The sequence below is a fragment of the Necator americanus genome, chromosome I (genome assembly GCF_031761385.1).
Source record: "Necator americanus strain Aroian chromosome I, whole genome shotgun sequence".
In the NCBI taxonomy this organism is placed as follows: Eukaryota; Metazoa; Nematoda; class Chromadorea; order Rhabditida; family Ancylostomatidae; genus Necator; species Necator americanus.
In genome coordinates this window covers 10,118,974-10,136,262 of record NC_087371.1, presented here as the reverse complement: position 1 = coordinate 10,136,262, position 17,289 = coordinate 10,118,974, and the positions used below count along the sequence as shown (strand labels likewise).

Genomic DNA, 17,289 nt, shown 5'->3' with positions numbered 1-17,289 from the left:
AAAGAATTCCTTAACAACATAATTTCAGTTCATGAAATTTCAAAAAGAAGTGAATAGAACTCATCAATTCCTGGAATTTCCATTATCCTACCTGCACCCTGGAAAGTGTGTGTGACACATTTTGTAAACACATCCTGAGCTTATGACATCCTTACTGCGAACAGATGTAACAATTTCCGAGAAGCCTATGCGCGCCTTCAGTGTAAATCTCATCGTGACATGTAAACATTGTGCCCCTTAGCGACCTATTTGATGTTTTTTGGCATATGGAAGGATATTTTGTCCTGGATTTTATCAAATAGGACTTAAATCGAACTACTTCGATTTCTGAGCCTATGTCTTATTCAGTCGGAAATATGTTCGAACAAATTTTATATGAAAGTAGTGAGTTCAAGTTTTATCTGAAATTTGTTGCCGCCTAATGTTATAACGTCAACACAGATTCTTTTTTTTTTTGGAAAATTCGCAAAAGTGAAATCTTCAAGAGGGGTGTACAGATATAACGAAACATATTAGAGGATTGAGTAAGACTGACACTCGCATTTCACAGAAGTAGAAAATTTTGGGATTCTCAACTCTCAGACCAGATGTCCGCTAAATGAGTTTCGCTATTTAACATAGCATATTCTGTGTAAACGTTAAGATAATTGCGGATGGTAATAAATAAATTCATGTAAGTCCCAAAGAGAGGGTTTCTATGGATTCCGACGAGATTCCATACATACATTTGAGATCAGGGTAACATAAAGGTGCAGCTTGGGGCAAAACCTGAAGGATACAAATTAGTGTAAAAAATTTTTAAAAAGTAATTAGTGTGCAGAATTATTTTCAAAAATCAGTGACTTTTTGTGGATTTTTTGCTGATAGGGGCGATTTTCTTTATCTTGTTGGGATTTCTGTTTATTTAATAGGCGGTGCTAACTAAATCCATATCTCAAGTGATAATTAGGAATATATGGTTGCAAATTCGACTTGATAGAAGCAAAACAAGGATAGGGGAACGGAAAAAGCTTGGAAAGTATCCACGAAGAAGCATGAGAATCCGCGGTAGTGTTTTCTTCTTTACAACAATGAGATTGACTACTCTCATCGCTACCACACTACATCGAATTCTCCAGATTTGCGGATGAGGAGTCAGGAGAAAGACCACCAGGATTTGCCGCAGGGCTCATGCACAACTTCTGTAGCCATGTTGCAACAGAAATGCGGGGGCGAAACCATCCCACCTGCGTTCCTTTCGAACATATTGTGCATAGCTTCAACACGACTAGGACTGATCTTCTCTTGATTGATGGTCTCGAATGGATTCGATTGATTTGTCGAGTGAGGCGTGGCGTAGAGAGCATGACCTGAGACAAGTACGAATTTGAATATTATTGCATTGTCTAAGAGGTTCCCACTGGAATCCTCGACTGAAAACTCACTATGTTGTGGCGCCGGCTTTTTCCGTTGCTGCTGTGTCGTGTGGAATTCGTTCACCACATTATTCAACATATTCGTGACTTCATCCAGTGACTTCTGCTGTCTTTGCGGTGCCTTTCTAACCACCGGATGCGTAGTGTAGGCGGGCGGCGGTTGCGCCGTGGTGCGTTGCTGCGACGGAGGATGTTGCACCGCTTGTTGTGGTGGTTGATGTTGTGCTTGTAACAAACGATTGTTTCCGATCACCGTCGAATGTGTCTGATGCACAGGTTGTTGTGTACTGACAGCCGTATGATATAAAGGTTTCGGCTGTTGGTATCTGCAAGCAGTTACCGTAATCTTGTATGGATACATGAGATCTTGACGGTGTTCACTTACGGTTGCGTTTTCTCGTTTAATCTTCGTATTGGTTGTTCATACGCAGTGCTGCCAGATGCAAACGACTTTTCATGAACGAATGAAGTGGGAAAGGAGCGTCGTTTGTCCTGTGCTGTCATCGGCTAGAAATATGGTCCACGTTAGTTTCGTGTGGTCACAGAAAGCAGGAGAAGATTTTTTTAAACTCGCTTCGTACAAGTATATTCAACCTATTGATGATAGAACGGCTTTTGCAGGACTAGCACGCAGGGCAAGAGCGTTTTTCAGCATGGCACTAGTGCAGTGGAGATCCACGCGGTCCCCCGAGAACCCCTTCCCACTATCTTCATTTTAAAGAAATGAAAAAACTACGTAAACCAGATGATACGATGGCTGGGGTTCCACAAGCGTCCTGATATGCGCGTCTCACCCGTGAATCGTTAGGTTATCGGTGGGTTAAGCTATTTTTTTCCCCAAATTTCGCAAAATTAATACCCATTCAAGTACAGTCTGGCTACAATTCTTGTGTGTATCAACCCCACCCAAGGAAAAAAAAAACTACCTGATCAGTGTTGAGTTCGAGCTCAGCACATAACTGATCAATAGCTAAGGTAGGATCCTTAGGAGGAGTTACTTGATGATATTTGCCACGAATTATGAGACCAGCATCAGGCAGTGATCTAGAAGTTGATAGATGCGTATCCTAACTAGAAGGTAGAGTAACGAAACTCGACCTTAAGGATCCCCTCATGTTGGCGCGATTCGAGAAACTTGACACGCTTTGAAACGCAGACGGTGATGGCCGGAGTGCATCTTCCGATTTCACGCTACCGTGGGCTTGGAAAGGCTCCTGAAATAGAGAGGAACGGATAAGTCGTACACGAGACAAGCGCTACGCTCCCTGCGATAATCGAAAGGCGCTAATTCGATGTTATTGGAGAAAGTCCGGCAAACCTGTGATCCTGATCGCCACGTGTTGGTGTTAGCATGCTCCTTTCGATCGGGCACATGATCGAACGAGGAGACTCGTGGTATGTTGGGCACCTCCAGTTCGACAGGGAAATGTCGTGGCCTGCAATTCGTGAAGCATCTTTCGTAAAATCGCATCACGAGCCAAAAAACGATAACTGTCATTAAAGAGGATTTTTGAAGGCAATTTTTAAAGGAATTCATTAAAAAAATAAGTCCGAGCAACTAACCCGCCAGTTTTTCCTTGTGCTGCGTAGACCGGTTGAGGGCGGCAAGGTTGTGGCCTTATAGGTGCTGGTTTTTCCAATGAGTTATTCTTTGTAGTGCTGAAAATCATTTACTGAGTATAATGACATTGTAAACCTTTTTCTTAAAGGCATCACTCCACGAATCTGAGGTGGTACGGATTTCAGGTGGAGTATTCGTATACGGGATGGGAGACTATGGAGAGGGAGGTGATTCCGTCCATTTCTTCCCAATTGCCGTAAAAAACGGCCCGGAAGATACGGGTTCAAGCGTTTTGGCGCACTATTTTCTACAGGGAGTTCCACTGGGGCGCGCCAGCCTTGTGCAGCGCCGCATATTCCGTGCCGCTTTTTAACGGTAATTAGGAAGAAATGGACGCAATCACCCCCCTAGTCAGTCCATGGTCTCCCATCCCGTATACGAATACTCCACCTGAAATCTGCACCACCTCAGATTCGTGAGGTGATGCCTTTAATCGAATGATGTTCGATTTTCAATGAATTATTTCTTCTTAAGCGAGAAATGTTTTCATTTTCACAAGTTGTTTGTTTGAGAATGTGTTTTAATGCGCTCTTTACTATTAATAAATGAATTTCTACAGTTTCATTGCTTATTTTAATTAATTCTATTGGTTGAAATCATCTCAAAGCAGCACATGAGGGAAAAAACGACAAATTGCTAGCTACAAAAACATTGCATTCAGCAGTAAGCAGCTAATCAGTAAATAGGTTAATATAAGCCTGATAAAAAAACCATAGGAATTACTGTAATTATAAAATTGTGAATAGTAGAAATGCTGCAAAAATTGCGCTCTGCACTGTTTCTCCCTAAGAAATTGAGAATAATACATAATAAACAATGTTAACTACAGGTAAGTCCTTCAGCGGAATTTTTATGTACCAAAAGTTACTCATTTTTACATTTTCTCAAACGATGTCGGGAAAACTGTTGTTTGAGTAAATTTTTGGTTTTTTTTCGTGCATCACTTCACATCCGTCGGTCTCGCCATTCTCATTGTGCTTATGCCACCTCCTTTGTCTCTTCATGAGAATAAAATGACTATTTTCAATATCCACAACATATGTAGAAACATTTCTGACATCTCCAGCTTACCCGTTGCTCCTCTTCGGCTTTTCCTTCTTTCCGGCTAGGTTAATAGCCGCAACTTCGGCCGAACAGCTGCCCAATGAGTGCTCATCGGCGTCGTTGTAATATGAACACTAAAATCGTCATTATTAGTGAGTTTCCGATGGCAAACACAATTATAATCCTGGAATTCCTCGACTCTAGTGGTACAAGATGTAATACACGCTTTACTATCATCTACAGTACAACACCAAAAACGATTCCTGCAAAAAATCCCAGTTGAATGTGACAAGAAATGTTGATAAAAGTAAAATAGAATAAAAAAGGTTTTCTTCATACTAACTAACGCGTCTAGAGAACCGTGCAGTATGCACTTACATGAATTTTTATTTATCTTTTAGTTATTATTGTTTAACACTCATTAAATCATTCTATCTATTTATTTATTGCTAATTAACTATTTAATATTACTATTACTTATTTACAGGAATTTTTTTACACAGAAAGAAAGGAATTCTATCGAAAGGAGCCGTGGATTTCAATCTAATTTTAATTTACTGTTAGGAAGCTACAAAAAGAATACGGTTCCAAAGTGAGCAAACTCTGAGAAAAGTCCTTTTTACAAATAAAAAAAATTAGTGCAAATCCCTCAAAAATAACTCTATGCTAGCAGAAGTGTAAGGGACTAGCGTCAGACTGATCAAAGGACGAATCTCAAAGCGACGAATACAGTAGCATATAAGAAGTGCATGAATACGTACCGGTTCTGGCAGAATCATGATAGGTGCCGGTGGCTGGTGAGCCAGTGACATCAAGTCGTCTTGTAACCATCTTCTGGAAAAATGAGATTCTTGTAAGAAATCTTCCGAGCAACAGCAGTTAGTCTCGCTGGACTGACCTTGTAAAATCCAGTTTGTCAGTTTTTTTGGGAAGAACGATGGTCTCAGTGACGTCAAATTCTGCGGAATCGCGATCAGTTGGTGCAGAAGGAGGTGGTAAGACGATCTCAACCGGGGAAGGAGGCTGAAGAACGTTTTACTATGCTTTGAGAATGCCAGTAATATCGTAATGGAGGCGATAGGCAGCGCGTATGAAAATCGTTCAATTTTTGGATCGCGCATTTTATAATAACTCTGTCATCTTCAAGTAAGGATTGCAATGTAGGAATTGAGTGATATTTGCGTACCTGGGCGGGCTTCACTTGTCGAAGATTACGGTTCGGTGCGCTTGTCGACGGTTTGGATGTGTTCGGATGGATAACCGTAGGGCGCCTGGAAAACTACTAATCACACAAATTCCCATACGTATTCCACCAATTCTTAACGAATACAGGCATAGACAGCAAGGCACTGAAACAACGTCTGAGATCACTTTACGCATGATGTGATTTTCAAATCTAACAAAATGAATACTAGAGTAGAAGGAGATGATCTTACGCGAAAAGCTAACGTTTACAGGGAAAATTCTCTGGCACATCATCTTTAGAGATATTCTTTGCTCTTTTGTCAGAAATTAGCGGAATGGTGTTGAGGAAAAAAAAAACAGGTTTCTTTTGTTTTCTTCAGGGATTTGCTCTGAAAATGTTTTTAGTTTTTTTTTCAGCTTTGCCGGGACGTCTCATCCATATGATGAAAGGCAGGGTGAAAGGTGCAACGTGCTGAGTTGGTCGGCGCATACTGCACACTATGAGCGCGACACGACGAACTGCTGAACGCGTTTGAAGCAATACTGCAGTAATCTTTCTTTGTGGGACCATGGTCGCGCCCACTGCCACCGATCTAATCGTCGGCGGCTAGCAGCTACATAGTCCACTTACAAACATGTGCCCTTTACTGAGATACAGACGAGTTGGGATCGAACACTTCCCAGTAGAGTTTTATGACAGAAAAATGCGGTCATTGGAGGTGTTTTCTCCAAGCTTTTTTTGAATGTAAATGTTCTTTTCTGGGATTTTTCTCTTCTTATTTAGAATTTTCCATCGTAGCCTTTGTGCAACACCACTCATGGTAAACACAGATATGTATATCTGTGGATTTTTCAATCCATAATCTCGTCTTTCTTGCAATACTGGACAAAAATTCCAGGAGAAGGAGCCTTAAAGTCAGCGTATCACAATTTTGACGAGGTGCCGAATCCAAGGGGAAAGCGCAGAGTTCGAATAGTAGATTGTGGAATTCAGCGTGGTTCTGCTCATCCGTTACTAATTATTTTATTTATTTATTTATTTATTGAAAACACCTAAAGGCGTACCATACAACAAAAACAAGATGCAACAGAGATCACTAGAATTTCGCCCAAATTTTACACAATAAGATTGGCCCTTCAAAGCATAAGGGGTGGTGGATTGGCAGGTCATAATCGTGGAAAATGGCGTGGGAACCCGTTAATTCCTACAAGCCACGTTAGGAAGCGCTTCCATGTACACGTTCGGTGTCCTCAACAGCCTATTTATTGGTTTTACTTGAATAGGCTGGTGAGAAGACATAATTGATCCTCAAATGCTCGCTGTGGGTGCCGCGCAGCGTCAAGACCGTGATACGCTGTCTTTAAGTAACAAACTTCCCGCAGAATTGATCACCGAGATAAGGGAAACGTCATTAGAAGTAGAAGAAGCAAACTTTTTTAAAACTAAGAATAAGTGAATAATTAGGAAATTAAAATAAATAGTTAAACCTAACTTAATAGCAGAAGTTCTTAGTTTCAGGAGATGAGATACAGTTCCGAAAGGTACCCAAAACCTCCAGTGTTACAGTACTAGAAAGCCTTCTAGAAGGATGCATCAAAGACGAACCTGCACAAGACGAAATACATATGTATATGTATTTGCTAGTCGTGGAACATCAATGAAGAAGACAGTAAAGTGGATGTCGCACATGTGACCGATTGATTCAACGTTGGACTCGCGAAAATGAGAGATCATCCGGTCACACGAGCTATGTGTGTGCACTGGGAAGAGTTTCAGTAAACAAAAAGTACGAATTTTGTGCCGAACCTACTTGAACGAGTATTCTCTCGATTATTGATCGAGATATCGTACTTTCATTTAACATGAGGTACGTTTTTGAACGAATTAGCTTTCAAATCAGGGTCACCTCTTTCGAGTCGAATTTGTGGATCAGATAAGCTAGGATAAGCTGAGTATTGGTGCTGAAGGTGAATCTACCAATATCTTTTTTAATGCGGAAAATGTGGTGTGGAAGTACTTTAAATTTTGAACAAAAAAAAAAAAGAAACGTATTCGATGAACGAACGACAATGGTATGACCTTCCTTTTCGTTTTTCTTCGCCACCTCCCTGGTATTTTTAAAGAATTCTCCTGAAATTTTCCAACAGCACACAGAATCAGTGTATCACGAAGTCAAAACATAGTACAGCAAGGAGCATATTAGCACGTACCCCACGACTTTGAGGTGGTGCAGATTTCAAATGGAGTATTCTTATAAAGGATAGTGGATTATGGAGGATGATTCCGTCCATTTCTTCCTAATTGCCGTAAAAAACGGCCCGGAAAATGCGCCGCTGCACGGGGCTGGCGCGCTCCAGTCGAACTTCTTGTAGAAAATAGTGCGCCAGAACGCCTGAAGCCGTATCTTCCGGGCCATTTTTTACGGCAATTAGGAAGAAATGGACGGATTCACCCTCCTCTCCCTTATAAGAATACTCCACCTGAAATCCGTACCACCTCAGATTCGTTGAGTAATGCCTTTGAGTGTCAGGAATGATGACGAATTTGAGGTATTGAGCTTGAGGTGATGAGAAGAACTTAACGTTTGCTGTTATTTTCAGTAGTCGTCGTGTTTTTCTTCGTTTCTGCACCCTAAGGTGCATATTTCTCCAGTTATTTTTACAGGAGAAACAAACACCGATGATCTTTCTTCACTGCACTTCACTACCGTTCTTCCTTCGTACACAACAGGTACCTAGGACTGTGTGTAACAAAACACCAAAAACTCATATCCAGGCCCAGATCCACGAAAAGGTTGATTCCCCCCTCTTTTTTACTTTACGAGTAAATATATGTGCACCAAACGATTCTTCTTCGATGTTATTCAACTCAAACAAACAATGAGAACCATATGGAAATTAGTTTCATGTGTTTACTTCCTTTACTCCTTGTTTACTCCTTTACTCCTTCTTTTATGGGAGTTTGAAAAGGGTTGAAAAGAAAAAAAAGAGTTGTTCTGATTTACACGGTTTCTGTGATTACGGTTAGAATATTTTTCGTTGGAAAATCTCTGTGTTCTTTTTTCTCCGGAAGAAATTACTAATACTAACTACTTCGTGGTTGGATTGTGTAATGACAACAACATCAAACGGTAAACACTCGTCATTACTGAGAATAACCACTTTATCGATGACTCACTACTGAACAGGCGTCGCTAGGAATTTGGTGAACTGCGCCAGCTGAGAACTCGGATCAATTTGGTGGCGCCTACAGCCGTGGAAGACCATTGGTGATCACCAAACAGCGCAGAGTTATTCCCTCTCTGTACGATATCACCTATTTGGAACTTCTCGGAATTAACGCGGGAATTTTTTTTTTCAAAAGATTTATCCACTTATTTTACCAGCGGGGTTTAGGTAAATTCTACCGGTTTTAAGAAATGAAAGTGAACCTTTTCGGTGTTTTTTCAGACCCTCTATCAAAATGCGCAGTTAGCTCTTGTTTTAAAAAAAGTTGACCCGCCATAACTCTGCAAAGATAAAGCGAGCTGAAATTCCGAATTTTGGAGGAACAAGGGAATGCACATCACATCAAGCGACATCCAATAACTCAACTCCTACTTTTTTCCAGGGTACAGATGGGAAATGGATGTGGTTTTTGCAAGAAAACCACATCTGTTTCCACATTCAGCTTTAGTTTCCAAAAAAACCAAGGGATCTTGAGGACACTGGTGTTTGGCTTTTCTTTCTCGAATAATTCTTCCTATAAAAGTTGCTCAAAAGTGGTTTTGTAAAAGAATTCCACTAAAAGGTATAAATCTCACACATTTTCACAACTTTTGACAGTTCGTTATTACTATCAAGCATTAAACTTATGCAAAAATAGTGGGAAGCAAGATATGTTTGCAAAAATAGTGCTTTCTGTGTTAGTTCTTAGTGTTAGGTCTTAGTTTTTCCAGTTTGCAAAAATTTTGGCTCCGCTGTGGATTGGAGCCTTGGCTGCACACTGCAGGAGTCGAGCATTAGGATTACGCGTGAATAATTGGGAAACGGGATAATGACAAGTGCTTTGAATGAGATCCTTACGAGGATCAAATCCTTCAGTGATAAACTGAGTTTGGCATATAATTTTAAAAATTGTGTTAATTTATTTTGTTCGACGTCTAACTACTGAATCTATTATCGAAGCAGGAGGCAAAGAGACTTATCCGAGGAATCGTATCGAAAATCCGATACGCTCGACCCTGACCCTGATTCAATTATTAGAGCACTTTCGAAAGCAGTAAAATAATGAAATTAATGGACAGATAAGATGGAAAATCGTAAACAAAAAAGGGAATCGGAAGAAGTGAAAAATGGAACCGAAATGTGTCATACAATTTCCACAGGATAAGAATAAGACTTTTGATCTTATTAATGTGTAATAAGGATGTAAATAAATGAAAAAAAATGGCATAAATACAAACTTCACGTTGTTTACTTCAGGAAAAAGTCAAATGCATTCCAGCCGAGTATATCCTTAGCCAATAAATACTGTGATTTCATATAAATTCGTTAAAAAAACGACTAAGTTATTAGAAACACTCGTTATCTACTTACTCGTACTCTCGTTTTCGATCTCAACTCTATTTTTTCACTTCTAGCAAAATCCCTTTTTTTGTTTACGTTTTTTCATGTTATTTGTTCATCAATTTCTTTGTTTGTCTTTCTTGTTTTGTTATAATGTCCCTAAAAACTAGGATGTTTCCAATTTCAAACAAACATATGAAAAGGTTATTTTCTCATGGATAAACGATTTCCAAATTCCAATCGAACATTAAAATGAAAGGAATAAAGCGACAAGTGCTCAACATCTTGAAGTTCTCGGATCCAAATGATCCATTTTGACCTCAAAACGGTAAGCCTATTAGAAAATCCTAGAAAATATAATAAAGAATAGGAGAAAGAAAACTTTAAGTTAATACTCGACTTCCTTCAGAGAGAATTTGCAACAAAGTATCGCTTTGCTGTCGTAATTCGAGCGTCAATTGTTACTTTTTTTTTGCAAAAGTTATGAACTCTTTGTAAAGTTTGCATATTCAAAGTATTCGAGTCTTAAGATGTCAGCTGATCTCAGTTGCCTGGCGAAATGCAACCGCCCACGGCGAAAATGTTGTTACAAACATTCATCTACTGCACTCTTGCAAGCGCCGATCATCTTTTCTACCAATGCTAAGCGTGTGTTCAGGAAAAAAGCTACCAGAGAATATGTCTTAGAACTAAAGATTTCATGAAAGTACTTACAAAACTCTACTAGTAAACTAATAACGAAACGAAATAATGAGCAAAGGGAATAAAAATAAATCAGATACGAGGAGTAATAAATGATGTAGATGTCGTTAATGTGAGAAACACAGCTTGTCACAAAATCTTCTGTGCGTCGAATCTCTGCCAGCACGGGTAAATAGCAGTAGTGATGTAGTTCTCAAGTATGATGAGAATCATTCTCAGTTCCGCACAAAAAAAGAATCCAGAAAAATCTATGTGTAACGCATTCTGCTATCTTTTCTTCAACGATGCAACTTATTACGGATGATAAAATGCGGGCAAACCGCGACAGGTGCAAGCGTGGCTTTTTTGATACAACTAGTAGTATAACTTAAATAAACAGCAGAAGTTGTTCTGGATTTTTGGGAGAATTCGAGATGGTTACACACCCCTTACTCTCATGTATTCGTGCGGATATCACCCAACATCTCAAAGTCTCGTGATACACTGCCTTTAGTCTAGAGTAAATTGAAATACAAATAAAAAATACATAAATAATGATACTAATAATAAATAAATTAACAACAGAATTTCCAATCAATAGAGGATTTTCTTCAGTTTTCAAAATAAGAACATTACAGAGATTTCAGTGTAGTCGGAAACAAGACACATTTTTACTCTTTTTCACTCGCAATGTAAATCTTCCAACGATAACTTAGTCAAGTGTTTAACACAGGTTAATCTGATCGCATTATTTTGCTCCAGAAATTCTGCGTAATAGTTTAGCGAATTTATTTAAATTTAGTTGCGCAAGAGGACCGTTATTGGGTTTGGAATAAAACCATTGGGGGGTCTTGACGAGAAAGGAACGCATTACGTCGTACAGCATAGAATTCGAATTCCAATGAAACTCTACACTGGAAAAGCACTAGAAAATCCTAAAGTGGAAAAGTTAAATCCAGAAAGATTTTGTTGGAAAAAAAAACTGCTTTGGAGGAAATACCATTGCTCTGTCACGAAACCGCTGCCATTAGAATAAAAGGAGCTTGATCAGCCAAATGATTACAATCTGTAAAACTCCTACGTCCACGTAAAACTGTCTCAATTTTACTAAAAAAAAATCACCACCGCACCGCAAAAGTCGAATTTCACCCCGACGGTTGAATTCACAAGCATATCCGAAAATATCCTAGGATAACACATGATAACTGAAGATCAGAGAGAAAAGAACGACGGGGCAGGTGAGAAGTGCGATTGTCAGGCATAAGATAGGGGCGGACGTTAGCCTGTCAGCAGCCGCCGACTGTTCGGGTCAGGCGCGAAGTGCGCAGCGAACGACGGCGATAAATACTTGAGATTTCATCACAAGACGAGCGGGATCAAAGCGAATGAATGACTCATTTCATTTCAACGATCAGCCTAGCTGTTTTGAAAAAAAAATTGTCCAAAATTTTGAAAAACTGGCACCGCCGTGACGGGTGGCTTAAATTACGTTCGCCGCGCATAAGTCGAATGCATCGTTGGGAGGCTGCTGGCGGTTTTCGCAAAATGCAATCCAATCCATATTTTACACTGTGAGGAGGGTGCAGCCGTATGCCGTCACTGACCAATACGCAATTCACTTGAAGAAACATTAGACTGATCGCAGAGCGCACAGACATATGGCCGAACCGCCAAACGGTGATGACGAGCGAAATTTTGGGCCGCATGGCATTGATTTAGTGAAGAAGCTCGCAAAATCGCATGTATACTATACGGAAACGTAGGAACGGCGGCCACACCCTTGCCGCGCGTGGATCACGGCACTGGGATTTGTGATAACCACTACGATCGTACTAAATCACTGGGTATAAATGCAGTAGAACTGATGACGTCTCCTGACTCAACCTCTTAAGATACAATACTCGGAGTGGATAAACCAGTTGACGTTATTTACGAGCCTTACTAACGTAGAGCCGATGAGGAATACAGGTAAGGTCACAGAAGTGTTCTCATATCTCCATAACTTGGAAGCGTGGAGGTTGGAAGCAACGGTTCTGACCAACTGCTTTGACCGTTGAACGAAGAGTCTGCCCAGAAACTTAAGAAATAGAAAATTGTGGATTAGGATGAATCCTGCTTCAATCTCTTTGTTTTATTGTTTATAATGCTTCAGTATTATAAACTTCAGTATTATATAGTAGTATTCAGTATCTTTGTCTTGTTGTTTTTTCTTTGTTTTTATCTTTTTACACTTTTGTTTTTACCTTTAATGGCCTTATGTTCCAGTCAAAATTGAACAACTGAGCATCGAAGTCAGTTGATGGAGGGAAATTCTAGTAGTAAATTCTAGCAGAAGTTCATAAAATTACCGCCCAACTTTTTACGCAAAAGCACTCAGGGAATAGCTGGTGGTACCTGCTTTCGAGAGCTTCAGAAATTTTATTTTACGAGCATTTAAAGATCACACATACACACACGAAAGGAAAGAACAAAAACAAGCAGATTTTCGTACTCAACGTTCAAATTTGAGTGCACTAAGAGGATTGTATGTTTTAACTTTCTTCTGTGTTATAGCTGAAAGATAACGTAACGACAGAGTCTAGGAACCTCACGAAGGCAACCAAATCTTGCGCAGGAGGAAACATTCCGGGATAATTAGGTGATAATAAATACTAATAATAAAAGTCTTTTTTGCCACGGCATAAATGCTTTCAAAATTATGGAATAAGCACGAGCAGGATCAGGCGAAGACCTCTAGAAGGGTATTCCTGACATGCAGCCTACATGTACCATCCAGGAAATTCAAGAAAAAAAAATTCATTGCAAGCTGACTGCGTGTCTTCTCGCTGAGTGACCTTCTCGTTTTTTCCAACTGAAGAGTCCGTAGAATCCAAAGACTTGTAACAAATATAACTTTTATATTTTAACAAAACCTGTGAGAAATGCAATGTTTGCAATTCGGAGAGTTCAATAATAATAAATGGTAAATTCGCAACTTTTAATGCTAAAAACACTGGAAATGCAGAACAAGGAATGAATTAAGTTGAAAACTTCGTCTTCCTGTCCTAGACGGGTGAGAATTTCGTTGATTTCAAAGGAACAAAATCATGGAAAAATAGTCTGGACACTGCCATTTTATACAAACTCGTTCCTATGCTCGAGTGTACTGAAAACGTTTGGTTAGCAACGTTTAGCTGTGTGACCTCGTAGATGCACAGTACTTTCTTCGTTACAATAATCGCTCCAGCTTTATGCAAGCTTCTTTTTCTCTGATTGCCCAAAATGATTTTTTTTTCCGAAGATTTTTGAATTTTTCTCAAAGGTTTTTTTTTACCTACCAGCACCTGAGAGTTGAGGTGAATTTCTTACGATAAACGGGAGAAAGTGATGCCTAAACCGGAACATATGCTCACCGAATGTTGTCCGGCGGCGAAATTACCGTCGAGTGTTGTGGAGCAACGGTTGTGATGCTGCGATCTTTGCTCTTATCCTCGACGCCCTGAAAATTGAGCTTATTATGGGTTGAAAAATGGCGAAGTATTTCCTGAACACAATTATTCTTTGCCATCTCATCCAATTCGCATTTATTTTCCTGCAAGTCACGAGTTCCCTAGTACATATGAGCTACTGGCGAACAAAAATATCTCATAAATCTTTCGATATCTGTTCTTGTCGGAGACCAACCTCGACTTCGTCGATCTTTCACACGTTGTAAACAGCGGTCGGTGAAAAAAAGCATGTAAAAAGCCGTCCACACCGTTACGACTACATAAATGAATCGTAAAAAGACGTCTCACGAGGTTCGAAGTGATTTCGTGCAATTGCAGGGTTTGTTGACTTACCGTATCGACCTCTTTCTTCAAATCTTCGAATATTTGATCGAGATAGTCGATGGCTTCCTTGAACTTGTTGCGATGTTGATTGTGTTTTTGTCGGGCCTGGTCGATGACCTGATCCATCTGTTTTGTCGCACTGTCCAAGGCGCCACTAAATTAGGAATAGCTCGAGTTTTAGAAGCTATTGTTTGGGTTTGAGGTTTTTTTTATTGTAAAGAAAATCTTTCGTGCTCAAGCAGAATCGCCTGTGCTCGGTTGGTTGGTTAGTTCCCTCGATAAACTCAGAAAGAAAGCTTCATATACCATGATTTTTTCCAATATACAAGAGTAACACTTGGATACTCTTGTTACCTTATCCCTTATTCCTTTTCAGAGAAAAGGAAATCTGATAAAACAGGGTTTGCGGATTTTTTGGTGCGCTCCGATTTAACTTAGGTAGAAGTAAGAACTAAGGACGGTTGAATCGGTGGATCCGATCCGGTTGAATCCAAAAGAAAAGCGTGGGTCAACGACCACAAATTGGATAGAATGGTTCTTTTGACTGACTGGATGTACAGCTCAAACACCTTCAAGCAATTGAGATGCTACTGGCAGATCGTAAAAAGGAACAATGCACAATTTTAAATAAATAGATAGTTCAGATGTTCTTGAATCTAGATTTACCCAGATTCCCTCCTAGAACTCCAAGATTGTACGTAGATGTTTAACAATCCAGTGACTTCGATCATATTCACAGATCAACCAAATTTGAAACTAGAGAGGAAATTTTCCGAGGAAATACGCAACTTGGAAAAATTCACCGGTAAAGTGTAGAAGGAAGAAATGCGTGTATTTTATTTTTTGTTTTAGAAGGTTAGAGAACATTTGAGATATCCTAATAAAAATTTCTGTGATGCTAAAAAAAAACCTTTTTGCCTTAGCTTCGAAAAAAAAGCGAGGATCAAGTGATGAAGAAACGAAAGAGTTTTTTTTTTTAGCTCGGAAAAGAAATTTCTGCATTCGAACATGACAGATTACGCTTTGTCTATTTATTTTGTTAAGAAAACCACGTAACGCGCAATTTTTTGCACTCGTTAGTTTTCAAACAAATTTACCCGTCCTAAGCCTAGCTCCTTGCCAAAACCACTCAGTTTTAGGTGAAAATTCTCGCTGAACTTGAAACTTTTGGATGTAGAAATACAGTTCCTCGATCTACTTATATTAGTGTAGTTGTTCTTTGAAAGTACTCTCATTAGCACTGCTTATTCCGTTAATATATAGAGTGTGCCCTTCCTTAAGGGTAAGGTGTAGATTCCCGCATTCAATTGCACTACATTTGCTGTTTTCGTGGAGAATTTTAGATTTATTTACATATCTTTGCTTATATATTCATTTATATGCATATTCACATCTATTAAGATCCATTATGTAAACAACATTAGCATGTGTAAGCATATTTAATCATTGATTGTCTTATACGTGACTTATGCTTACATTTTTTTAATTTCTTTTTATTTATATACACACAAAAAACCCTCGTAAACCTTGTTTATTCGTCTTAAAAAAACCTCTGTTTATGTCTAAAGCATCAAACTAACGCAAACAAGTAAAAGATTTGAACAATTGCATCAAAAGATAGTTCTTTAAGCCACCAACAGTTTATCGAAAAAAAATTCAACGATTCGCCTAAATTTGTATAATCCGTTGATTTCGGGAGGGCAGTAGTGCAGTTAGAAAAATAAATAGAAAGTATGCAATTGCATTTTTGATGATTGGGCGAAGTGCAGAAAATGGTTTGCCTGGGAACATCTGCTTCAGGACAGAGGGCAATTTATTAGGGGCCTGTAAATCTTGCACTCTAGTACAATTTCCTCAAGTTGCGGTATAGAAGAGTTAGACTGCTCAGATTCCTTTCTGAAAGCAACACCTATCCTCAAAACTTTTTGGTGCGTAGATTAAACCAAATAATGAGTCACTAACAATAGTTACAAAAATTAAAATAAATTGAAAAATAATCAAATAATGAATCTTACTAAGGGTTTCTTGCTTTCCGTATTGCTAAGGCGTCAGTGGATTTGTGACGATTTCGTTTGGTAGCAAAAATTTGCTTCTACATTACTTCCACAACTTTAGCTGCTAATACGAAACGACAATGGAAGCTTAAGCTCGGCACGGGATACGGTATCGCTTGCTATCGATAAATCCACATGAATCGTGATCAGCTGATGGCTGCTGCTCCATTTACGTTTCCCATTTATTTTTCCACAGTAACTCGGAAGGATTCTCCGCAACTTTTGAAAACTTCAATGCGCAAAACTTTGCAAAGTCGATTCCATTAAAAAGGAAAACTTTCTTTTGTAATCGGAATGTTTATATGAAAATTATTCTTGCTGTAATACAAGTGAATCATCAGAAATAAAAATCCTCTCCAGCATCTCCCCTAAAGAATCGAAATTAGTTCATGCAAAATTTCAATTCCTATGAACCCATTACCCGTGAGTCAATCGAAGAAATATTATTCTTTTTTGTTGCGAGTGCTACTTTAACCCGAATTTTATTTTTACTTCTGCTTTGCAGAAATTCTAACAATGCAATTGTCAACCTAGTTTAAAGTAATTTTTCTTTTTTGGCGCAGGATATTGATTTCTGTAAAAGCATGACTGCCGGAAAAGTTTGAGCGAAAAAATCGTCAGCTGCTCGAAAATAGACACAATAAGAACAATCCAGCAGTTTTTAGAGCGGAACCCATGTTATTCTCAGCTTACAAAGTTTGCAAAAATTTTTAATGAGGCTGGAAAGAGGGAACAGCAGAATCCTTAGGAAAATAAACAAAAAATCGGCAGCATGAGATAATCTATTATTAGCTAGAACTGGCAACAGGTGCTGCTGCTGCACCAAAGATACAAGGGAAAACGCTGTAACGCTTCCATGTAAGTTTAAAGTACATACATAAATTACACCATATTAAGCTGAGTAAACTCTTTGAAGTAAGTCAAATAAC

General features: G+C 39.1%; 1 protein-coding gene across 4 annotated transcripts in view; it reads right to left on the bottom strand.

Annotated features, from left to right (window-relative positions):
* Window positions 1-17,289, bottom strand: part of RB195_005035 (uncharacterized protein) — a gene marked incomplete at both ends in the record, with an annotated part of 81,483 nt that overhangs the window by 2,330 nt on the left and 61,864 nt on the right. For all 4 annotated transcript variants that reach the window (XM_064177311.1, XM_064177312.1, XM_064177310.1 and 1 more), the window contains 13 exons: window positions 1,227-1,349; window positions 1,425-1,741; window positions 1,801-1,922; window positions 2,342-2,459; window positions 2,514-2,629; window positions 2,734-2,851; window positions 2,979-3,074; window positions 4,108-4,214; window positions 4,842-4,914; window positions 4,979-5,103; window positions 5,267-5,351; window positions 13,887-13,972; window positions 14,316-14,460. In XM_064177311.1, the coding sequence (XP_064034435.1) occupies window positions 1,227-1,349; window positions 1,425-1,741; window positions 1,801-1,922; window positions 2,342-2,459; window positions 2,514-2,629; window positions 2,734-2,851; window positions 2,979-3,074; window positions 4,108-4,214; window positions 4,842-4,914; window positions 4,979-5,103; window positions 5,267-5,351; window positions 13,887-13,972; window positions 14,316-14,460 (1,631 nt within the window). The remainder of the gene's footprint in view (window positions 1-1,226; window positions 1,350-1,424; window positions 1,742-1,800; window positions 1,923-2,341; window positions 2,460-2,513; window positions 2,630-2,733; window positions 2,852-2,978; window positions 3,075-4,107; window positions 4,215-4,841; window positions 4,915-4,978; window positions 5,104-5,266; window positions 5,352-13,886; window positions 13,973-14,315; window positions 14,461-17,289) is intronic.